The sequence below is a fragment of the Seriola lalandi genome, unplaced genomic scaffold (assembly GCF_002814215.2).
Source record: "Seriola lalandi dorsalis isolate HSWRI2012SDOR001 ecotype SW California unplaced genomic scaffold, Sedor1 jcf7180002054901, whole genome shotgun sequence".
In the NCBI taxonomy this organism is placed as follows: Eukaryota; Metazoa; Chordata; class Actinopteri; order Carangiformes; family Carangidae; genus Seriola; species Seriola lalandi.
The window spans coordinates 5321556-5346489 of record NW_019525453.1 but is presented as its reverse complement, the minus strand read 5'-3'; the positions used below and the strand labels follow the sequence as shown (position 1 = coordinate 5346489).

Here is a 24934-nt window from a genome sequence, read left to right as displayed (position 1 = left end):
CCACTGATTGCACAGGGTTCACATAGAGGTTTGTATCCCCACACACAAACAGAAAACTCCAAACTAAAACCCCAGAGACTACATCATCACATGCCATTGAAAGCTTCAGGCAAACTTAATAGGACGACCCCCTAACCACTGCAAATGTGGGAAATGCTTTGTCTATTGATCTAAAAGGGTTCGCACAGAGGACAGCACTTCCACATTACATCTACAGTATGTAGAAGGGAAGAGATGAGAGCTTTTAGAAAAGGAACATTTATTTTACAGAAATCTTACGCTTTACACAGTCATTACTGATCAACTCAAAATGAGATCGCACACTGCAGGCCATGGTTGGCTTTAAATTAAAATTGTAAAAATATGAGGCTGAAAAGAAGACATCAGAAATCAGATTTTAACATGTTACCCATCCACTGTCTAAATCCTGGTAAAACCTGTTTGTTTATCAATCGCTTTCCTGGAACATAACAAAAATGAAGTCCAAATACAGCACCCTGACACAACATGAGAAGTTTGAACAGACTGAAAAAGAAAAATTCTGGTTTGGGGGAAGGGAGTAGGAGGTGGTGGGGTGAGGGGGTTTCCCCAGAATGCTACTTTGGAGGATCTGTGTTGATGCCATATTTCTCTTTTAGAAGCTTCAACTGTTCTTCTTTCTTCTTTGTGTCCATCTTCTGGAAAGCCTGCAAAGAGAGTTGATAAGACAGAGAAAACTATATTACAGATGGAATAATTGCACAAGGGTATGGTGTCCAGAAACCTAATATTTTCATTTCCAGAATAATATTTTTGTCTGACATTTATTGAATGATATTCTGAGTGCCATTTGACCTGACCATATCCAATCACAGACACTTTAATGCTCATACATACTCTGTTTGCATTGTAGTAGAGAACCACCAGGTAGCGGTTGCAGACGTTGAAGCCTGAGAGGTGGTCACAGGCGTTCTTGGCATCAAAGATGTCTTCATATACTACATAGGCTGTTCCTCTGGTTTCAGGCGTGTTCCCTCTGAGAAGACAGAAAAACAAATCATGAATGAAGTGATTAAATGCCCATAAGGATCAGGGTGCTAACAACCATTTAGGAGAAAGTTAAGTGTGCATACAACAGTAAAGAAATTTTCATGGCACCAAAGCAGTTTAGAATCTATTTTAAGTAAGATGTTATAGGTAAATGTATATATATATATATATACAATGCTGATACAGTATTTGATTATTTCTTATCTAGAAAGATGTGCAGCATCAACTACACCTGTGTTTTAATTCACCTCACTGGTGGTCTCCCTGCTAACCCAACACAAATTTGTCAAGTTAATCAATCTGATGAGACGTAAAGTGATCTGTTAAGATGCACTTCCAAAACCGGACAGGGAGGGGTTTCTTTTAGGAAGAAAGTCTTTTTTGTATGCATTTAAGTTTACAACCGGTAATGAAAAGGCCTCACAAATATATATAGGATATTTGTATGGCTCTTTGAACAATGCATGTGTACACACTCCAAGCTGATCTCACACACACATGAAAAAGACAATCCAGTCTAATTAGATTTGTGGATGTCATATATGTAGTCTTCCATCTGAGGATTTTTAGAGTCATAGTCTGACGCTAAGATGACAAATAACAAAACAGAACTCTTGCTTTCGTTTCCTTCATTTTAAATGTAAAGGCTGCTGCCAAGAACCTATACATCTCTATACACACATGAACGGACCCCATGTAAATAAGGGTTTCATTTGGCCCATTTTGGGCTATGGAAATCCAGAGATCTACAGGGTATAAACACTTACGTTCTGATTTGACGTATTGGTCCATATTTCCCGAAGATATCATACATTTCCTCAGCTGTGATCTTGTAAGGAAGGTTCCTGACATACAGGATCCGGTTCACCTCCGGAGGTAATCGTATCTGCAAGGAAACAGAAAAGTTAAAAATATTGTCTGACAAAATAACATGTTAAAACAGAAGGAGTATTCAATATAAACCATAGCATAACAAACAAGACGTCATAGCTACTACTAAGGCAATTCAACATTAATTCCATGTCACACATCAAACATACTTAAAGTGTTTTTTAATCTACTGGAAACAGTAACTTCAGATCTTGCCAATACCGTAGTCGGGTTAACAACTTTCTTTGTTTATCTGAGTCGATTCTTTCTGAAATGACCATTAACTCCCTGAAATTCTCTTGGACATTGCATTGGCATTGCTGATAATTTCAATTTCCCAGATGCCATATCACCACCCCTGGACTGGATTATGTGCTGTATTGAGACGACAACAAGCTAACAACTTCAGGCTCGGATGTTAAAATGTTTACATGGGCGTTCATTTTGCTACATTTCAAATGTTTGACCACATATGTTCCCAATTAAGCCGCATCAACGAGTAGTACTGTCACTTAGTAATCTAATCAACTGAAAGTCTCCTCAATAAAAAGCAAGTTTTATATAGTGTGATTGTTTTCAATTCGTTAGCATGCTAACTGGCTAGCCGTATGCTAACGCAAGCTGACGCTAGCTCCTAGCCAAGCCGCGGTGATACTAAAAGTTATATTTATCACGGAATATACCAGCCGACTCGCTTGGACTTACATTGGCACGTTTTGCTGCTTGCATAGCCATGGTGAAAGACTTTGTGTGTTAATAAGATCGGTGAAAAACGAACACGCAGTTTCCCAGCTCTTCTTTCCCAACGTCAAAATGGCAGTGGTCGCCAACTGGTGACGAACTTCCGGTTTCCGACTAAAAGTGCAGTGCTGCCCCTGCAGGGTGACTGTAGACCTACAGAGGACGGCAATATTAGTGCTAAAACCACCACTGACTCATTTACAAAGGCCACATATTGTATAATTTGAATACAGTTAAAAGTTTGAATCATCATTTACAAACTCTTACAAATGACGCTATCTGTCTATCTTATGACAAACAGACATAATCTCTGATTATGACTATCTACCACTAAAACCAATTAATATTTATTTACACATTAGCAGGGCTTTTTTTAATGGACCATGTTGACATTTCACAGTAGGAAAAGCAGGTAAGTCATAAAATTATATGCTGAATTCCATTTAGCTGCTCTGGCTTCAGGTATCATGCTGGCTCTCTGTCACACTGTCATGGCTCACTGGGACAGAACAGAAACGTGTTGGTTACACCTGTGCTTTTCTTCTCTTACCATAACAAGTAAAAACCTGCTGTGAAAAAGGCCACAAACATTTTTCACAGAGGCATCATTAGTAACATTAATGATGGCTGTATTCCAATTAGGTGAACTAGTTCCAGGGTTGTACACACTGGCTCAGTGTTATTGTTTCACCTGTGCTTTTCCTGCTATGACAAGTCAAAATGTCTGCTGTGAAAAAGATTGGCTATATAGGTCTGGGTGACATTGAGGAGCAGTTACCTCCACACCAATCCACCAAATGATCCACCAGGTGTCTGTACTCTGCCTGCTGCTCACCTGATACACCCTTACACAACTGCAGTGGGGAAACTTCTGCAGATGACAGAGGTCAGAGTTGCACAGGGTGAAGAGGAAAGGTGAGAGGATGGTCCCCTGCTGCACCCCTGTGCTGCTCACCACCACCTGTTCAGATACACAGCTGCTCTGTCAGCAGTCCAGGCTAATTGTATTGAAGGCTTTGAGGAAATGAAAAAAAAACATGATTTTCACAGTGCTGCCTGTCACTACCAGGTGAGCTGTGATTGACAGTGCTGGTAGAGAACAACCACAGGACTGTTATCACATTATGATTCAGATGCGATGACAAATTCAAACCATGACTGATGCACAGAAATAGGTGATATCATCACTTTTGAGCTGAGCCCTGCCCACTTTAAACAATAAAAAGAAAAACTCAAAGATTCAAAATGGCAAGTGCTTAAAACGTAACACGTAAAATCTGAAAATAAAATAATGAAGAGAGGTGAGAACTGGGCTTATATGTGGTCTTTTGAGTATTTCCATATTGTGGTATACTACATTTCAAAATAAACACTGTACTTTTACATTTAACTGACAGTTGTACAGTGGTGGAGAGCTAGTCTGGAGGATCAGGACAAATTCCAGGTGGTCTGTAACCTTTCAGGCTGATTTAGCTGAATTTAGCTTCCACATCCACATCCAAACACATACAGTAATGTCCGAACTGAATCTACGAGAGAGGAGTTCATAAGCGACCCTCGTCCAAGGCATACGGCCCTACTCTCTCCTCCAGACATGAGGGTGTCCCGATCAAGTTATCAGGATCGTATGACACTATCAGAATAACTACACTGCAATAGCTCCCCCTGGTGATATAATTCAGCAGGGAAGGTTGGATGGATCAGGGAACGTATTTTTTATATGTTCCTTCCAAATTTACAGCGAAACATTGTGTGGAAATGTGACAGTACTCAGTTGTTGCTAATTCGTGTTACTGTAAATATTTGCGCTGAATTATTTGATCATGAGTGTAAGGCCAACATTCATTCAGCTATTTGACCTTCTTTCTGTCATGTGGCTGCTCTGTCTTTCTTTCACTTTACTTTTACTGTATTGCAAATACCTGCAGAGTCGTATGTTGATTGTTCCATTGCAAGGACTCATTTTGTTGAGTTTTAAAAATGTAACTGATGGAGTTTTAATGCCTTAATACTTGGCTTCATATCCCTCTTTAACCTTCATTCATCTTTACCTGCCGATTCGGGACCAATTTGTTTTCCTCAAAGGCATTAAACTGAGATGGATCAACTGATGTGTCCATGTCACAAAACATCTTGTTCCAGGAGGAAGTGTAGAAGAAAATTTTACATTAAAAGACTTATACAGTTCAACTTGGTAAATACAGCACAGAGGAATATAAAGATAATGTTCAGTAGTCTAGTCCCTGGGAATAGGCCATTTTAATAGGCAATACTTTATACTATTATTCATTTGGCTTATACAATCAAATAATAAATACATTTCATATAAATCATATGAATATACTGCTACTGGATAGACCAATTGTTCCAGTCTGTAATGAAGTCTGCCAATTCCCTTGAGCCACGTGAGCATGTGTATTGAACCATGACCATCCTGACCAGTAACGTATCCCAGTTAGTCGTGCTGCTGAAAATGTGGTGAAGTTTCATGAATATAACGAACCCAAAAAATTGAGGTTCAGCAATGCACAAAAGCATATTGTATGGACATTGCTGAAATAAATGTATTTTGTTGCTTTCCATCTCTGCAAGAAGAGTGTAGTTTTCCACCTATACCTTTTCCACCTGGATGACTACCAAACTTTAATCAACCAGCTTTTAGTCAGGGGCACTATAACCCTCCAAATGTCAAAAGCACATCAAATCCTTTGGAGACTCTACTTTCAACGACATGAGATATGAACACAGACAAACTTTTATTATCATGATAGTACTCCCTCAGTGGTATGGTTAACAATTGACAATTTGAAAAAAGAAATGGTATTTCTTATTGCTGGGGACAAAATTGCAGAACAGTCTGTGGAAGGTCTCAGGCACATGATGAAATCAGTGAGTGGTTATGCAAGAGGTAATACAACATGTCAATTGTTTAAGCAAGAATCAATCTGTTTTCAAATTAAAATTTAGTGCAACAAAATGATCTGCGGTGACACTAAATTACGCTCTACAAATCATGCATGACTCAACAAATTATCTTAATAATTCTAGTACATCTATCAGTTTCTGTTGCTTTCATCCCATCTGTGTAGGGTAAGGTGCTGGTGAAATAACTTCTGAAGCAAGACTTTCCTCATCACCCCTTCAAAAGTTATACGACTTGTTTGTCTGTTCACTAAAGAAATATAAAAAGTTTCTGTAACTCAAAGGTTGTGTTTTGATCATGTGTCCTCCATTTAGTGATGTGTTGAAATGTTTTCCTGGTCCTAACATTAAAACAAACAAACAAACAAACAAGAAAAATTCAAAAATGAAATGTATATAATGAAACTGACAGCACCATGTATTTGCTTTTCCAGCCCAATTGAATATGTCCTAAGGCGAAGGCATAACAGTCTTGATGGACATTGTCATTAGTTGCTATATGAAAGAAGGTAATGAAAAGTCAAAACGAAATGTCTCCTATGTGATGTGGTGTTAAGCAGTTTTAATCTCACCATGATAAATAAAAGTATAAATATGGACAAGGAGTTATTTTTATTGAGCTGCACCATCGGGATCAGAGTCAGGCTTTCAAGGCTTGGTGATATAAATGTTTTATTAGTCAGCTTGGGCTCTGAAATTTGGGGGTTTAATTTCTGTCGATATTAACGCTCACATACTAAATATAGTCCATGGTTACTTGAAATAGATCTGATGCTAATTTGCTTTTTTTTTTTTTTTTTTTTTTGTTCTTTCAATGAAAAATAATAGTTTTTTTGTGACATTTTTGCAAAGCAGCAATGTCTAAACTGAGTGGAGTGTATGAAAAAACAGCGTTGAACTGAGCTTAATTTGTGCATTTACTGTGGCAGGGTCAAGAACGCCAGTTCCGGGTCGAGGGTGCAAAAAAAAAAAAAAGGGGGAAATCGTTATGGATTTGCAGCACGTGCCTGGCTAGGTACCCTTATCCATTAAGTAACCGTTACTAACTTTTGTTTTCTGTGGAATTTGTAGATTTTTCTTAGCCTCACTAAAACCTTTTCGGAAGCAGTTAAACGGATCATCTGATACATCAGTGTGCACCAGTAGAACAACGCTGGAGCTGGACCAAAACAAGCTAGCTAAATGTGAAGAGTTTAGGCGGCTGGAAAAAAGTTAGCGGCGTCGCAGCTGTCCGTGGGTTTAGTGGACTGGGGGTGAACCTGGTTTGAGCTTACCACCATCACCGTGAGTTTGAGAAGACTCGGCGGGATCGCCAGGAATAAAAAAAAGGTGAGTTATTGTGTGTCACCTGTACCGTTAAATGTGTTTAAATCTAAACAACAAGACAGTCGCCACGCTAATGTCCCGACAGGTTATGTAGCACTAGTAGCCGAGAATTCATTATTCGGGTTACTTGGGCACGGTGCTCAAAGAAGCTAACGTTAACGGCAGTTGCTAATTTACATCTGAATTTAACGTTAAGTTAGCTGGCAGCCGGAACCCACATAATAATAAAATGAAATACCATTGTTTATGGTCCAAAGTAAATTAAACAGACTCGTAACCCTAACGTTACCGTCGACTGAAACGATTAATGCATGAAGTTAAAATCAAAATATGTACCTTGCTAGCAATGTGACACTTAAGTTATAGTGAATGGGCTTCGTCTTTTTAACCGTTAAATGCGAAGGGATACCTCTGATCATAACAGCCTCAGGACAATATTACACCCGGTCTAACTCGTTTTATTCATGCAAGGCTTGTGGTCCAAGTCCCTTCTATTCTTCATACTACTTATTTTCACAAATCTCTGGTGTAAAAGTGTGGCTCATTTTGTGTCATCGGACAAGGCAGAAGGAGTATTTGTCGGCCTATTGTCTGAAAGAGGATGTGCTTGAGGCAGCTGATGATGAAGATGACGTTTTCTGTGCTGTGGTCATTTAGCTAATTTAGAAGAAGAAATAAAGCCAAAGTTTGACTTAATTAGCTTAGTGCAGGGGTCATGTCATACCAACTCACCTTGGACTTCCCAGTTCATTTCAAAAATTAATGTGAAACGTTATTTATGAGGAAGTGCTAAAATTCATTGCAGATATATAAGAACATGAGTACATTTTACAGACTGTAATAATGCATTTCTCAGTTTTATTTCTTAGGTAGCTATTTGTGCTGTGTTGACATAAAAGTTTTCTATCTGTGATACCTATTGAGCCTGTTTTTCATTGGGTTCAGGGAATTTGCAAGTTACAGCATACATTGGCTTCCCTTGTTGCATACTAAATGATGTCAACTTGTTTAATGTGTCTGGACAAAATATTAATCTCACTTCCTTAGCTCAATAATCATAATTTCGCAATATCAAACTAATTTCTGACATCATTAACTAGTAGCATTTGAAAACAATAAAGAAACTCTAGGCTAGTCCCGCCTGAAACAGCTTTGGGCAACTTTTGTGCATTGCACCATACCTAGTAATGTATGAAAGAGTGCAATCGTAATTCGCTCTATTGGCAGAAGCCCAGAAAAAGCAGACAATTGTCACAAGGCAGCGTACACCATTGGAAAAGTTGATCTTTCAAGTTTAGCTAAGTTGAGAGTAAACAAGGAACAATTGAAGTTGAGAAGTGGATGTTCTGACTTGAAAGATGATGCCACTGTTTGTTTACATCACCAGAAGTCCTTTGTGGTGAAATATAGCTTTCTTCAGAGACATTGTTGTGATCCCTTTAACTTGCTGCCCAACAGTAATCCTCACTGAGGATCATACAGAGAGAGCAAGGGATCTTACAACACACACAGGAAGAAAAGTTTGAAATTGAGAAATTTCTAAATATTATAAATGTATTTTGCTAAGGAACTGGGATTAATATTTTGTCCAGACACACGTAACAAGATGACATCATTTAGTGTGCAACAAACCAAGCCATTACAAGCTGTGACTTTCCTGAACCCAATGAAAAATATGCTCAATAGATATCTCACAGATAGTACACTTTGAAGTCAACTTATTGCAAATATCTACAATCTGTGAAAAGTACAAAATATTAGCCATTTTATTTTAATTAACAAAACAATATTACATTTTAAAGATATAACACCTTTAAATTTTTAATATATCTGCAATGAATAGTGGCACTTAACCATTAAAAGGTTTCAAATATACAGTCAGAATCTTAAAGTTCCATCTGGCATAATGGGACAAATCCTGGTTACGACTTATTTCCCAAATCGATTCAATTGTGATTTACAAGGTCCTGATTCCATTCAATATCGACTCAGTTAAAGATGTTTCTGTTACAATAGCAATTTTTCTTGGATATGAATGAGATTCTCAGAACTGGGAACCTTGTGCATTAATAAAAATATGAATGTTTACATTGAGAATTAATTCACTTATTAATTTAACAGTTTAGATACACATCTAAGAAATAATAGTTTGGTAAGTAATGTGCGTTGGTAATGTACCCTGGTGCACCGGCTGCATTGTGTACAAAGAGGTGCACACGGCTTCGTGTTATGTTGGCTTCTTCCACATCTTGCATATGGCTTTGCTTTTGTCCAGCTCTTTGCTGTCTTCATAGTTTTTAAGTCTATGCACCCCCAGCCCCTGGGTCTAACAACATTTCTGGTGGAAACCGTGTATTATATGAAGTGATCATTGCAAATGATATCATTGATGAATCCTACATGCAGTACACTCGAAACAAAATTGAATTCAGTGTATTTGCACTGGCAGATTTTTTTTCTTTAACAAAAAAGAAATCCCTCTTTTTGACTGATTGTTGCATTGTCTGATGACTCCTGGCTATCACTACTTAATTGTCGCTGCCTCTTAATATTCAGTTGCATGCAATTGGTTGACGCTGTCATATGAGTTTCTGTGAACTTGGATGACATTGGGCCTCATGTTTTCAGATATCCCATTGCATCTGATCTCATCAAGATCTGTGCGAGCTCCATCTTCTGTGAACATCACTAAACAAAAAGACACAGTGAGTATTTTAGTGTATGGCAGCGCTAACCAATTTCCTGGGGAGACCTCAACAACTTTGTGTGTTAGTATTTCACTTGGTTTGGTGTTGGAATGAAACCTAATACCTGTTTTCTGGATCACTGCCAACGTCTGGTGGGGTTGATTAAAAATACTTTCTTCTGAATAATTGCAATTTTTAGCAGAATATCCAGCATAGATTCTTAAAATCCCAAGATTGAGCTTTGTGTTTGCGTATTTTCTAAATAAACATGTACATCTGTGCTAAATGTAATGCAGGATAGTTGTTGTGAGTGGTACAGTTAAGGCTGCATGATATGTAAAGTGTCTTCTTTGTGGACAGTTATTGCAACGTCTACAGAAAGGTTATCTAAAAAAGTGAGGTAGATGATCGCTGGCTATGTGAATTGTCACAACAGTCTCATTAACTGTAATGTGAATAATTACAGTTTATGCAGACCACCACAGCTTATGGAACAGTCGTGACTTATGATGGTTAGCCAACGCCGCCTATGTTGCAGTGAAACTTGAGATTGCATCTATGGGAGGGATACACTGAAAAAAAAGACTCAACACCAATCTGAGCTCTGTTTGTGTTTTTAAAGAAATACTCTCTGGTTACGAGATCTGATGCTGTGGAAGTTGAGTGAACAGTGTGTGATTGTACTTTATTCAGTTTGCCAGCCATGGAACTAACATTTGTGAGCTGCCCTCTGTAGGTATCAGACTGAGGTTTTGTCAACGCAAAGTGCAAATGAATTAGAGAGCAAACCTTCAGTTTCTGCCTTGTCTGTGCGCAAAGGAATGATTAGAGTGGATGTCTATTTAGTAAAAGCATCTGCTACTAAGTACTGTCATGGCTTCAACTTTCTTCTATCAGAATGAGCTTTAATGGTCAAGCATGTGAACACTTACATGGAATTTGACTGTTTTTTGTTTTTTTTCATTTTGATATTTTGCTAATTTATGCACTTAATACTTTTTTATTAAATTTCTTCATACTCTTCACTTCATGTATTATGAGTCTGGACAGATAATGGATGTAAACTGCAACTTGACTGGTTGAGCAGACCACCCATCACAATGTTTTCAAAAAATACAACATATATGGTTCGAGCTGAACAATTAGTCGATTAATCTAATAATAGATCAATAGAAAACTAATAGTCAGCTTACTTTTTGATTATCAGTTCATTGTTGAAGTAATCTTCTCTTGGTTTTGCAGTGTTAATCTGGCAAAACAAGCAATTCGATGTCATCATTTTGACCTCAACAAATTGTAATAGTACAATTTATTGACCAAATGATGTATTTAGCAGATAAACATCTGATTAATTGGTCATAAAATTGTTAGGTTTAGTTATAATTGTGATCTGTTTGATTCACCCGTTTTCTAAAATGCAGGTCAACAAGAATTCTGGTAATGAGTGGTAGTGTTGTGTTTAATGTGGTTTTTGTTTGTGTGTGTATGTTGATTTCCTGTATGGTTCATTGTCACTGGATAAGGAAAAAGGAAGAAGTTGGTTTATACTACTGCCTACTGTCAGAAAAACATCCTATCACAGTTATGTAATGGTACACTGTAGGTGTGTCAATGAGGGATCTGTTGACAGTAGTGTCAACTCTGAAAATGAAGATGTGCCTGAAGCAACTGAACATGACAGTTTATTGTTCTGTGGTCATTCAGATCCTTTAGAAGCAGAAATAAAGCCAGAGTGTGACATTGGTGAGTCAGTGTATATAAGCTAGACCATAGTAATAGTTCCCTGCTGTACAGGCACATTCACATGACTGATTTACACTATATTGCTGACTAATTTACTTTTGTTAAAAAAATTAAAAAAACTGTCATTAAGCAGTCATAGTAAACTATGAGTAACACAGTACAAAATGTATATAAACGTGCTTGAGAGATATTTAGAAGTTTTTTTAAAACTGTTGCCAAGTGATTTAAAAAAAAAAAAAAAAAGACAGGTTTTATTATTGTTTTGTTCTGATAAATTTATAAGCAATGCTATTTTAATTTGTGTCTTATTCTGTCTTTTTCTCTAAAGATCAGAGGTAAATTGGAATGGGGTGTTATGATTTGATGTGAGTTTTTGTGTGTTGTGTGTGTATGTTTTCCAGATAACATCCAGTGTTTACACAGCAGTGTTGATGAGAGGTGACAAGTCATGGGTAGTTGGAATTCATGAAACTGCCAAAATGTCTTCAATCGTAGGACTACCTACACAAGGATCAGATGTAACAATTCTCATAACCAGGGTCCACTTGCATCCCCTTTGTGTGCTTGTAGAGTTCTGGGGAAAATTTTGCCAGGAGAGGACAGTAGATTATGAGAGTCTGGCTAAAGACATTCAGTCTCCGGGAAACACATTTCAAGAGTTTGAAGGAAGTCCTGGTGACCAGTGCTTGGTTGAGATAGATGGTACTTGGCACAGGTCCCGAATAGTCTCAAGAAATGGCTCAAAATACAGTGTGTTCCTCATTGACAAAGGGATGACGTCTAGTAACACCACAGGTAAACTGGCATGGGGTAAGAAGGAGCACTTCCATCTGCCACCCGAAGTGGAATTTTGTGTGCTTGCTAATGTGTTACCACTTTCACCTGAGAACAGATGGTCTCCAGTGGCTCTCGAATTTCTTAAATCTTTCTCTGGGAAGTCTGTAAAGGCACACGTGCAAGATGTACTGGTTCCCCACAGAACATTTGTCCTGCAGATCCCCTGCATATCCAAACAAATGCATGAGATGGGATTTGCCAAGAAGCTGTCTCCAGACATGTTCCAGGACTTTGTGCTCCTGTCACTTCAGTCCCAAAGTGCACCTAGAGTGTCGCCAGAGCTTCAACCGATCTCCATGGGAGCAGGTGAGCGACTGCACAAGCAAGAGCTCTTCATGTACCCAGAGCTGCCAGCAGGAACTGTGGAGACTGTCGTAGTCACAGAGGTGACAAATCCACAGCGGATTTTTTGCCAGTTGAAGGTCTTCTCACAAGAGCTGAAGAAACTCTCAGAGCAAATCACACAGTGCTTCGAGGGCAGAATGACCAATTGCATTGTAGGTCCAGAAATGATTGGTTTTCCGTGTGCTGCAAGAGGAAATGATGGCAGATGGTACCGTTCTGTTTTACAACAGGTATTTCCAGTCAACAGAGTGGTGGAAGTGTTGAATGTTGACTATGGAACAAAACAGTTTGTTAAAGTGGAGAATGTAAGACCGCTGGCAGCAGAATTTTTCAGGATGCCAGTTGTGACTTACATCTGTTCCCTTCATGGAATCATTGACAAAGGGGTTGGATGGACATCCAGCCAGATTGACCTTCTCAGGAACCTTCTTCTGTGCAAGACAGTGATTGCCAAATTTGAGTACCAGAGCATCTCTGAGGGTGTTCACTATGTCACACTCTATGGGGATGAAAACACTAACATTAACAATTTGTTTGGTTCCAAGGAGAGCTGTCTGCTGGAGTGTGAGAAAACACTTGGAAATTATGCCATCCGTAGCCCTACATACAGCCGCCAGCGTCCAGCCCAGCAAGAAAGAAATCAAAGAAAGATGTTAACTCCTGGAGAAACTGGAGAGGAGAAAGAAGGGAGGGAAGAAGGACTAGCAGAGAAGTTGCCAGCAGAAGAACTCTCCCTGAACTCCTCACATGCTGCAGTTGTTCAGCATGTATCCAACCCATCAGAGTTTTGGATCCAAACACAGAACTATGCAAATGAGTTAGATGAATTGATGGATAGTATCTATCATTTGTACAAAGATTCAGAAAATAAAAATGTTGTGAAAAATCCAACTGTTGGGCTCTACTGTGCTGCCAAGGCAGAAGATGGTGACTTCTACAGAGCAACTGTCTCTGAAGTTCATGAGACACAAGTCAAGGTGTTCTTTGTTGATTATGGAAATGCTGAAGTAGTTGACAGGATGAACATCAGGACCCTACCTGACAAGTTCAAAAAGCTGCCAAGGCTTGCACTGAAATGCACCTTGGCTGGTGTCGGTGCAAAAGATGGGAGATGGAGTCAAAGTGCCTCTGAGTTTTTCATCAAAGCAGTCAAAGATAAAGTACTAAATGTACACGTGACAGCAAAATATGATGATGGCTACGTGGTCCAACTAACGGATCCTAAAACTCAGGGCGAAAGAGATCTCAGTACACTGATGTGTAGTTCTAACCTTGCTGAGAGGGCTGACACATGGAGACAACCCAAAGCCAAAATGTCCATACAACCTGCCATTCTGCCTCCCACACAACATCCAGATGCCAGACTCACAGGTGTATACAGGCACAATGGAATTTCTATTCAGAGCCAAAACACTGTTGGCCCTGCCAGCATTGTACGAAGAATTCCTACATTCAAGGAGCACATGTTTCCCATTGGGAGTGTCCTTGACGTGTCTGTGTCCTACATTGAAAGTCCAAATGACTTCTGGTGCCAATTAGTACAAAATACGGGGCACTTGAAGTTGCTCATGCATGACATACAGGCTCATTATGCAGGCAGTGAATTTCAGCCACTTGTAGAAACGGCTTGTATTGCTCGCCACCCTGATAATGGAATGTGGTACAGGGCCCTTGTAATTCTCAAACATGAAACACCTCATGTGGACGTTTTGTTTGTTGATTATGGCCAGACAGAAATGGTCTCCCTCTATGATCTGAGGAGGATATGCCCAGAATTCCTCACTCTGCACGGTCAAGCTTTTCGATGCAGTCTGTTGAACCCTGTTGACCCCACGTCTGCCATAAATGAGTGGAATAATGAAGCAGTAGCAAAATTCCACAATTTTGTGGAAACGGCTGTATCCAACTTTGTGATTTTAAAGTGCACCATATATGCTGTCATGTACAGTGAGCAGAAGATTGTTTTCAACATTGTAGATCTAGAAACTCCCTTTGAGAGTGTCTGCACCAGCATGGTCAACCTTGTCCAAAATGCACCTCCCAAGAAAACCTCTGGACCGTCTTTCCGTCTGGACTCATACTACTTCTCAACACACAACGTCAAAACTGGGACAGAGGAGCAGATTACAGTGACATGTGTAAACAATGTCAATCAGTTCTACTGCCAACTTGAGAGGAACACTGATGTGATGAAAGATCTCAAGGTCAAAGTGAGCAATCTCTGCCACCAGCTAGAGAATGTAAAGATCCCGGCAGTCTTTGGAACTTTGTGCTTTGCAAAGTACACTGATGGGCACTGGTACAGGGGACAGATCAAGGCCACAAAGCCAGCAATCCTGGTTCACTTTGTGGATTATGGTGACACTATTGAGGTGGATAAATCTGACTTGCTTCCAGTTCCTAGAGAGGCTAACGATATCATGTCTGTGCCTGTGCAAGCAGTTGTGTGTGGACTCTCTGATGTCCCAGCCAATGTTCCCAGTGAGGTGAACAGCTGGTTTGAAACGAGTGCAATAGAATTTAAATTCCGAGCACTAGTAGTGGCTAGAGAACCTGATGGGAAAGTGTTGGTTGAGCTGTATCATGGAAACACTCAGATTAATTCAAAGATCAAGAAGATGTTTCAGATTGAGATGCACACAGAAGAGCAGGTTGTCTACCAGTGTCGGAGAGCAACTGAAGCCACAGCAAAACATGTGCAAAAGCCTCAAAAAGCTGTCCCAAAAAAACCTGCAGAAATGGAAGATCACAACCAAAATATCCAGAAAAGTAGTTTCTCTGCTCCAAAACCTGCACGACAAATGAGAGATGAGACAAAACCTGCCAACATGAACATGCAGTCTGCACAAAAGTCTACATGCCACATTTCTCAAAACGGTCAGAAGCTCAAAGCTGCTCCGTTACAGCTGTACAGACCTCCTCACCAAAGAGAGTCATGTGGAAAGACACCAAGAAATATGGGAAATGGTTCTGATCCTGCAGGTGCCCATGTCAAACCAATAAGAGAAAATCTCCCCACAGATACTCAACTGCTCATGTGCAAGTCACCTGGTGCCGAATCTCAGGAGGAAAACAATGTTGAAAAATTCTTTAAACTTGCAGACCTGCCATCAAAATCTATCACATCAGGTATGGAAGCAGATGTCTATGCCTCGCACTGCAACAGCCCATTGAGTTTTTACGTTCAACTTGTAAGAGATGAGGGTGAAATATTCTCCATTGCTGAAAAGCTCAATGATCCCCAATCAGCCCTGAAAACCAGTGCCATCAAAGATGTACATCCAGGTGACCTTGTTCAAGCAGAGTTTGCAGATGATTCCTCATGGTACCGAGCGGTTGTAAGAGAAATCCGTGGCAACGCGATGGCTCTTGTCGAGTTTATTGATTTTGGAAATACAGCAATGACACCAATTTCCAAGATAGGCAGACTCCATGAGTCTTTCTTGCAACTACCCATGTACAGCACACACTGCATGCTGAGTGATGCTGCAACTCTCGGAAAAGAGGAAATGTTTGATCCAGAAGTGTTGTCAGCTTTCAAAGAAGACATTGGTGGTGACGCAGAAAAGAAGTTCAAGTGCCAGTTTATCAGGCAGTCAGGATCTGTGTGGGAAGTAAGACTGGAAGACAGTGGTGTGAATATCAGATGCAAATCATCTACAAGATGTTCAACTGATGGTTCTCAAATCCCAGAGAAAGTTGAACAAGTTAAGGAAAAACCTGCCCATAACTCAGAGAAACCACCACAGAATTCCCGATCTCTACCTTCTTACTGTCAACAAGTGTTTTCAGAGGAACAGCAGTTGCAGATCTACATCACAACTATAAATGATGCTCATTCCTTTTGGTGTCAGTCTGCTGACTCTGAAGAACTCCACAAGATAGCATCAGATGTCTCCGAAGTTGGGAATGCAGCTGACCACAAACATATTGACCCAGACGCTCTCTCCCTTGGCAGTCCATGCATTGCTCTCTTTTCAGACGATCAGCTTTGGTACCGTGCAGAGGTCATTGACAAAGATGGAGACGAACTCTCTGTTCTCTTTGTGGACTATGGAAACAAGTCCCGAGTTAACATTACAGATGTAAGGGAAATGCCCCCTGACTTGGTGGTAACTCCTCCACAGGCATTTTTATGCGAGCTTGAAGGCTTTGATTCTTCATGCGGATCTTGGGACAGTGTCGCAGTAGATGAGTTGTCCACACTTACAATAGACAAGTTGTTACAATTGACTGTCACTAGAGTAACAAGAGATAAAGAAAACATCAAATGCTTTGTGCGGGTGAAATGTGATGGCCAGGTGATAAACGAGGTAATGAAAACCTGGTGGAAGAGCTCCACAACAGAAAGCAAACCTGATACTATTGGACTGACCGCTTCATATGAAGCGCCACTGCAATTTGACTCAACTGTGAAAGAGGCTGCACTACCTGAGGATCAACTAGAGTATCCTGAACGCCAAGAAATCGATACTGCTGTTTCTTGCATTCATCCTCAGACGGACCGTGGTGAAGAGCAGTTCACTGACAAGCTCGTTGAAACTCACAGAGCAGATGATGTCAAACTAGCAAGTAGACGAAAGATCAGTGAAACCCCTGAAAATTCTTCTGCTGAGTCTCCAGAAGACAAAACGGATCAGAAATCAACAGAATGTAATATGGCTATTGAACCTCAAAAAAGTGCTTCCATTGAAGGAGTCAACATATGTTACATGCTCCCTGATGTGGGTGAAACTGACAAAGACTCTGAAGAGGAGGGTGCTTCAGTGATGGACTCTGTTGGGCCAGATGGCTTGGCTTCTCCATTGGATGAGAACCTTAAGGAAGACGTGGATAAATCAGAGATTCCAGTGACATCTTCAGCTGAAGAGCTGAAAACCTACAACAGGGGAAACAGCTTTGACACCATGATTTATTCTGGTAAGCATCACATGCATTTCTCCTTTTGTCTTTGTATTCAGTTGGTACACAGTATGGTGCATTTCTTACTAATAAAATAATCAGCTATATCTAGTTTATCTTTAGTTTATTTTAATGTTATATTTTAGAAATCATATTAATATAGAATGTAAAATTGTAACAATTTTGTGTTCTGCATATCTTTTATTTTGCTTGTAATCTTTCGTTAACTCACAGCTGATTGCAACCAGTTGTCAAGTTGTGGTCAATGATTGTGTGACGCTAATTTAGCTTTTTTTGCTATTTTCTTTGCATATACAGATCCAACTAATGACAAGGATGACAATGAGATTGCCGTTTCCAGGGACAGTTCTCTCAGTGGTGTGACAGTAGTGAAAATGGTAAATTGTGTTAGTGACTTTGCACATGCTGTGTCTGTAGTTTTTGGCTTTTCCATGATTTCAGCGTGCTACCTTATGTGTATATAGGTAGATTGCTCTGAAGTCTAATGTTTTACCTTTTCCTGAAGGCTCCACGTGAAGCTTTTCGTCCCAGGAAGAGCATTAATCTGCAAGAAGCTAGTGATATAACTTGGAAAGACTTAAAGCAGGTACGTGTTGTTTGCATCGCTATAATGAAAACCTTAAATTGGCAGTTTAATCAAGAAAAAATACAAATTTCCCCCTTAACTTGAGAAGTAGAATATGTAACCAGATAGGTTTGGTGAGATTGAGTGATGAGCTTAACCTTATCTCTATACAAAGCACTTGGTGAAATCAAATCTTTTGGTGCTCAGTGTGTCAAAAAAGACATTTTGCAAAACTGTTTATTCTTGCTTTTAATTGTGTGTTTGTCCTCTCACAGATTCAGACTGAATTGGTGTTGCCTTCCTTTGTGCTTCCTGTGCTTCCTGTGCAGCAGCTATGCGGTGAGTGGTTCCTGTTTCAACTCACACAACACTCTACAGGTTTTGGGGAGTGTTAACGTAACACACTACATGAGGTGAAAGTGATATGAGCATGCCGGTGTTCCAAAAACAATTGGAAGTTAGTTGTTGTAGTTTGGCTGCCAGTGTGCCTCGCTCACCAACACAGTCAGCAGTGGGAGCGGCAGCAGTGGGCTGTGACAAAGCTCACAGAGGCAGTTAAGGTACTTTAAAACCCTTAGAGTTCCCTTAAAATTCCTACTCATAAAACCTGAACACACAAACATGATAGACAGATTTTTAGATTCATTCTGAAATACACTTCTTGAGGATATTATTTCTTAGCCCACTGAGAATAAAAGTCCAGAAAGGCTGATCAGAATCATCATGTTTCAAGTCTTTTTCATTATTAAAGTAATCACATGATTGTCATCTGTACATCCATAGGTACGCTTCAAACAGGAACTGCAAATAGCTATTTCAGCGTGCTTGGAACGGTGCCAGTTTGCCAAAGTACAAACAAATGTAGGCTAAAAACAGGGACAGAAGTTGTAGCTCATAGCTGAGTGACTCCATGGCAATGTTGAAAAGTCACTAGATAACCCCCAGAAAACTTGACTGAAAATAAAATTAAAGGGTAACACACAGTCACAATGAAGAATGGTGCAATACTGTATGTGTGTGTTCTGAAATGACTGTGTTTCGATGATGGAGTGCCATTGTCTTCACAGATGCTCCCACAGAGCAGGAAATTGAAGCTGGAGATGGTGTCTCAGAGGTGCCATGCGTTGCCACACATTTGAAGGTAGTGTTATGGAAATACAGTACTTGTAGGTTTACCACTGCTACTTTTCTTGTGACGGGTAAATACTGTACAAATGACTAATTTGACTATCTGTGTACAACAATTTTATAGACATCAACATATTTTGGCCTCAGGTCAGTGACGGATTGATAATCTGATCTGTTTTTAGAATGACTCAATGACTGAAGAGGAGACCTTGGCTCATGATGAGGATACATATTCCGGTTTGTTGCCATCATCTCAGTCTTTTAATTGCTTGTTTAGACATCCCTCATGCTTTTTCTATTAAATCTATATATGTTTAAATTAACATAAGAGAAGTGCAAACACAACTTGTATTTGCAACCAACAGTTTAGCATGTAGTCTAAAGCACATAGGATGGTGGAATAACTTTAGTTTTATTAGACTAAATATTGTAAATCATTGAATTGACATCCTTGAGCCTACTGAGCATGATTTGAATATGAGAAAAGAGGCCTCTTGGTTAACCTGCTGCTTTAAACTGTCTCTGTATCTGCAGCCCTGCCAGCTGACACTGACACAGCAACCATTGAGCCGCAGAGCTGCACTGTTCCCTCTCCAGATATAGTAAAGGATTTAAATGCACAGAGTTTTACAATCCAGTTGCAAAACGTATGTCCACAATGTGAATTTTGTCTTTATTGCTGTTCAGGACGATGAGTTTGAAGACGTGGCCTGTTTGACTGATGTCTGCACAGGTATATGATGATCAACAAGACAATGTGCCAGGAATGCAGTGTAATGTTATGTTCAGTGTTGGATTATCAGGGATTTTTTTTTATCCTTTGCACTGCAGATCCAGATGAGCTGAGTGATGACAGCAAAGTCACCAGTGCAACAGAAGATTGTCTCATCAGTATAGCAGCAGAGGAAATGGTAATTTGCATCACAGTGAGTGTCTTCCTGTGCATCTGCAGTGTTTTTAAACATGGTTCCAGGTCTAATTGCACCTAGGTAAAACACTGAATTTAATTTTTGTTGTTTTTTGCTGTTCATAGTAGAATAATTTTTCTTTTGTTAATTAATTCATAATGGTTAATTGAGGTTTTATTCCTAAAGTTTCCCCAGGAAGATGTTGGCCCTGACATCAAAGAAGACCTGCATAAGACAAAAGTTAAAGGATCAAATGAGGTATAAGATATTGATGCTTTATGTAAAGTACTGTACATATTGCACACATGCAGAGCATTTTTATTAGGAACACCATACTAATACTAGCCAGAGCCTCCCTTTGCTCTCAGAACAGCCTTGGTTCTTTGTGGCATGGATGCTACATGATTTCTGCTGCCTCAGTCTTTCCAGTTCTGGTGAGCCTGTGTCCACTGCAGCCTCAGATTTCTGTTCTTGACTGACAGGAGTGGAAATACTCGACCAGCCCGTCTGACATCAATAATCATACCACAGTCAGAGTCACTGAGATCATATTTTATCCCCATTCTGATGTTAGATGCGAACATTAACTGAAGCTCCACACGATTGGCTGATTGGCTATTTGCATGAATAAGCAGGTGTATAGGTGTTCCTAATAAAATGCTTGGTGAATGTATACGAATGGAGTAGAATCATTGTATTTATTGGGCTTTAGTATGCATTGTATTTTGTCTTGTTTTACTCATATTATTTTTTATTCCATGTTTGCTTTAATATACATTTGTCTGAATGGTAATCCATAGAATGTTTTTTTTTTAAGTTAATTTAATTGTTTGAAATTAAAATTGGGCAATTTCTTAATTTGTAGGTCCAGAATGAATCACTTGGTGAGTCATTTCCAGGTCTACGTCCATGAATGGTACTCTTGTTCTAGACAGGTTTCCTGTTGTGTTTCCACATTACATACAGTGCGATGATGCAGTAAATGATTGTGATTATCTTCACAGGAGCTCCCTCAGAGCATGAAATGGAAATTTTAGACATTTCCCAACAGGAGGAGGTCACACCTCATGAGGTAAGGGTGCAGCCTTTTCTGTCAAATGAGTTGAGAATTTTTGGCTCTGTTGTTTGTACTTGCATAACTGTTATCCAGATTAGATGACACTTAGATGTTGACAATCTGTCTTGAATCCAATTTTTTTGGTTTTGTTTTCTGAGAGATTTTTTAGTAAGGATTCATTTTAATAGCAGACTTATATTTATCACTAGAAAGTCTCTTGCACATCCATTGGGGAGAACCTCAACAATTATGCATCATCATCACTTGTAGTCTGACCATATTTACTGGTCATGTCTAGCTGAAACGGTGATATACAGAGGCAAAAAAAAGTAAGTGCACTCTTTGGGATCACCTCCATTTATGTATAGATTTGTCCCAAAATATGGTCACGTCTTCATCCAAGAATTATGAACAAACAACCTATTTTAACTGATAACCACAAATCATTGTACTGTTGTTGTCCACATAGAAAACATCATCGCTGCATAGGCTGGAAAAAGAATGTGAACCCCTCAGCTAATAACATCAACAAAAGTGAGGAGCTATTAAACCTGGAGTCCAAACAATTACTCTAGATTGGAAGTGTGGGAGTTACTCATAAAAAAATAAATAAATAAAAAATAAAAAAAACACTCAAGATGCTGTGGGATGAGCTGAAGCGAGCCCCTCGCACCAGACGTCCTAGGAATATGTTTGAGCTGAAGTAGTTCTGTAGGAATAAAGGTCTCAACTTCCTCCTGAACATTGTGCAGGTCTGATCAGCAGCTTCTGGAAGAGCTTGTTTGAGGTTGTTGCTGTCAATGGAGTTTTGACCACAATCCAAGGGTTCACTTGCTTTAATAAATAAATTAAAAAAAAATACATAAAAGCTGGTAATTGTTTGTGATATTAGCTTATAGACACTATGTTTGTCTACACTCGAATTATATGAAGATCATATCACTGGTAAATTGAAGGGAATCATTGGAGAAGTCATTGCAGAAAACTAGGTCATTCCAAATGTATCAAACTTTTTCTTGTCACTGTGGAAACGGGACAAGAAAGCGGTCCCAACATGCCTATCATGTAACTGCAATCACATGGTCAGCACTCTTTTATTTCAAAGTAAGAGTACACTTGACGAAATCAGTCCGCACACTGTGTACCTGTGTTCAAAGGACCAAGTTAGTTGGATGAGAATTAACGGGCCTGGTGAATTTGCTGTTAAACCGTGTTTAATGAACATGGCTCTGGTCTGTATTGGAGAAAGCTCTCAGTTATTGTGTTCTGTTTTAGAATAACACAGTGATTGAAGATGAGACGTCGGATCTTCACGAAGATAAACTTTCTGGTTTGTAGTTACAGTAGTAGTGTCATCTTTTTTTGTCAAATTAGATTTTGAATTATACATTTTTTGGTGTTTTCCCACATTCCTCTTCCTCTTGCATCTGCTTGCATTCCTCATGTATATATTTTTTGGATAACAGTTAATTAAAAACATTGATACAAACTATATGTATGAGCCTACTCACCTGCTCTGTGGTTGCAGCTCTGCTATCTGACACCAATGCACAAAGCTCCTGTCCAGATATGGTAATAGTGTATTTATGTAGTGTGTGTATATATATGATAATCAACACGATTCTTAAATGGCACAACGTCACACATCTGACAAGTGAATGCTGTTTTTATTCCCGTTCAGAGTGACCTGCTCGAGGAAGTGACCTGTCTTGTTGGAGAGATCTGTTTGATGGACATCTGCAGAGGTGATGGTCAACAAAATATGCATAAATGAATTTCAGTTCAATATTTTAATAGTGGCCAATAACGATGGGCACTTGGAAGACATTTCCTTATTCGATCATCGGGAAAACTAACGATAAATTATCGATTCATTATTAATTATTTGTATTTAAAAAATGCCTGTGTCAGAAAATACTAAAGAGAGTGTCTTTTTCCTAGATGAAATCTTTATTCCAAGAAGAAATTATCGTCCAATTACAATGATCGACAAAATTCTTAACGATCAGTTATCAATCATCAATTAATCATGCCCACCCCTAGTGGCCAAACAAGTCCGTCCTCATTGTTTAGTTTTCTCGGGTCATTTGTCTTGATTTACATGTTCGACAATAAACATGATTCCATTATTTGAATGTAGAAACAGACCATATCTTTGTCATGTTTGTAAGCCTGATTGTAATTATATCTTCCTGTTCTTCCAGACCAACAACAACAGGCTGAAACAGAGGACAGTGAGCAGCTGCTGCATACACCACCCAAACAAAAGGAGGTAAACCATTCAGGGAAAAAATTATGCCTGTTGATTTGATTTTCATTCTGATGCAAGTCCACTGGTTTGATGACCAAATTTGAATAAAACCTTTCCCTCATGGACAGAAGGTGTGTAGAAGTAAAAAGTGTGTATTTATCATGGGTATTATGTGTAGATGTAGCTGTAGATTGACTGACGTACTTACTTACTGTCAGTTATACAGTCAGGATGTACTAGAAATGAGGCTCATGTCAGGTGATTAAGAGTGTGTTAGTCCATATTACTTGGGTATATGCACTTTATAGGCTGTATGGATGCCCCATATAATAGAAGTACAGTGTGCATTTACAGTGAATGGCCAGCAGTGTGGTAGATGTCAAACAAGCAGCAACCAGGACAAGGTTTTCACTCACTCCAGTGACGCAGCACCTCACTGCACCACCTCAGGACTGTTTAAATAATGTAAATCAAACGAGCACTACATTGGTATTTCATGGATTGCTATTAATTATACTGAACATATAATATTGTAGATGAGAGTTAGAAGTTTTAATTTTGAAATCCAAAATGTTTTGAAGTGATTTATGTCAGTGTTTTGAATTTGCTGATGATTTTGCAGGATTTTGATGATACTGTGCTCTCAGAAGAAACGTTGTCTTCTGCTGATGACAGTTTTGGTAAGTCATGGTGATGTGCTTTCCATTTTGGCTCCTCTCTTCCCTCTCTTCCCTCTCTCATGTCTCTGTCACGCCTGAGCTCCTCCCAGCGGAGATGTGAGGAAAAGACGTGAGGACGGAGGAATTTATTCGTCAAACAGAACGTCCTCACTTGTTTAAGTGTCAAATCTATAGTATAACAATCAGCAGCCAGGCCACTCTCTTTATTTGAACAATCATTTGGCTACAGTCTGTGATGTGTTGTCTGTAAAACCAAATGAATTGTTATTTTTCCCTCCTTATTAGAGGTCCAGCTGTCAAAGGTAACCCACCTCTCTCTGATCATCAGTAATGGTTCTGCTGATGTTCTGCCTGTGGAGCAGCACCCAGTGGAGTAACTGTCTTCTGGTTTATCGACTGCAAATGCTTTAGTTACGTTGAACTGAACAGGTTGAAGTTCAGTTTTTTTCTTTGTTGTGTTTGAACTGCTCAGTGGCAGTGTTGATTTATTGAGTTAACCCAGCAGATGTTCTTTCTCCTTTGACTTAACCATCTGGTTAAAAGTGCCTTTGTACAGTAATAGTTGTCGAAACCTGGAGTTTGTTGTCTATGAGTGTGATGACCCAGTGTTACTTGGATCGCTGTTGTGTTCTAGATGATCTGTTCTGACAAACTGCCACGAAATTCTTTAAGTATTGAATCTTTTCTTGAAGATGAGCCTGATTTGAAAGGTTGACAGTGAAATGCTACAGTTTTAAAGGAAGCAACACGTTTTCTGTAGTGTGGATACATGCATGTGTTGAAGACATTTATGTTGGTAAAATAAATATTACAGATCTATGGAGCTGAGCTGTGGTTTTTCCTTCAACCTTGTTTGAATTTGTTCGGTTTTTCCAGTTTGGTGTGACACATCTGAAAGGTCCCATATTTTACACGCATCTTG

The 24934-nt window shown here is 39.3% G+C and overlaps 2 protein-coding genes across 3 annotated transcripts; one reads left to right on the top strand and one right to left on the bottom strand.

The window, feature by feature from the left end:
* Positions 1-242: 242 nt before the first annotated feature.
* On the bottom strand, positions 243-2735 carry sf3b6 (splicing factor 3b, subunit 6). The gene is made up of 4 exons (XM_023430192.2): positions 2605-2735; positions 1797-1915; positions 877-1015; positions 243-686 (listed from the first exon to the last, which is right to left on the bottom strand). Exons 1-4 carry the CDS (start codon positions 2632-2634, stop codon positions 597-599), a joined length of 378 nt encoding a protein of 125 aa, XP_023285960.1. The 5' UTR covers positions 2635-2735; the 3' UTR covers positions 243-596.
* An 8990-nt stretch (positions 2736-11725) lies between these two features.
* tdrd6a (tudor domain containing 6a) lies at positions 11726-24840 on the top strand. Of its 2 annotated transcripts, XM_087169611.1 has the most exons (17): positions 11726-17019; positions 17182-17420; positions 17721-17800; positions 17929-18009; positions 18264-18327; positions 19056-19129; positions 19299-19353; positions 19948-20042; positions 20220-20282; positions 20890-20908; positions 21029-21096; positions 22357-22411; positions 22610-22653; positions 22763-22826; positions 23286-23353; positions 23955-24012; positions 24298-24840. In XM_087169611.1, exons 1-17 carry the CDS (start codon positions 11750-11752, stop codon positions 24387-24389), a joined length of 6489 nt encoding a protein of 2162 aa, XP_087025737.1. In that variant the 5' UTR covers positions 11726-11749; the 3' UTR covers positions 24390-24840. The 2 variants fall into 2 exon arrangements, with proteins under 2 accessions (XP_087025737.1, XP_087025736.1); XM_087169610.1 differs by lacking the exon at positions 20220-20282 and having other exon boundaries at positions 11726-17420.
* The last annotated feature ends 94 nt before the right edge of the window (positions 24841-24934 follow it).

Bases quoted from the DNA above. Each gene is read 5' to 3' on its own strand.
- sf3b6 (XM_023430192.2), bottom strand. From the start codon at position 2,634: ATGGCTATGCAAGCAGCAAAACGTGCCAAT. The intron at 1,016-1,796 runs GTAAGTGTTTAT...CTGTCTTCTCAG, and splicing joins CCAATACGTCAAATCAGAAC to AGGGAACACGCCTGAAACCA. The intron at 687-876 runs GTATGTATGAGC...CTCTCTTTGCAG, and splicing joins TCTACTACAATGCAAACAGA to GCTTTCCAGAAGATGGACAC.
- tdrd6a (XM_087169610.1), top strand. From the start codon at position 11,750: ATGAGAGGTGACAAGTCATGGGTAGTTGGAATTCATGAAACTGCCAAA. The intron at 19,130-19,298 runs GTAGTGTTATGG...ATCTGTTTTTAG, and splicing joins GCGTTGCCACACATTTGAAG to AATGACTCAATGACTGAAGA. The intron at 21,097-22,356 runs GTAAGGGTGCAG...GTTCTGTTTTAG, and splicing joins AGGAGGTCACACCTCATGAG to AATAACACAGTGATTGAAGA.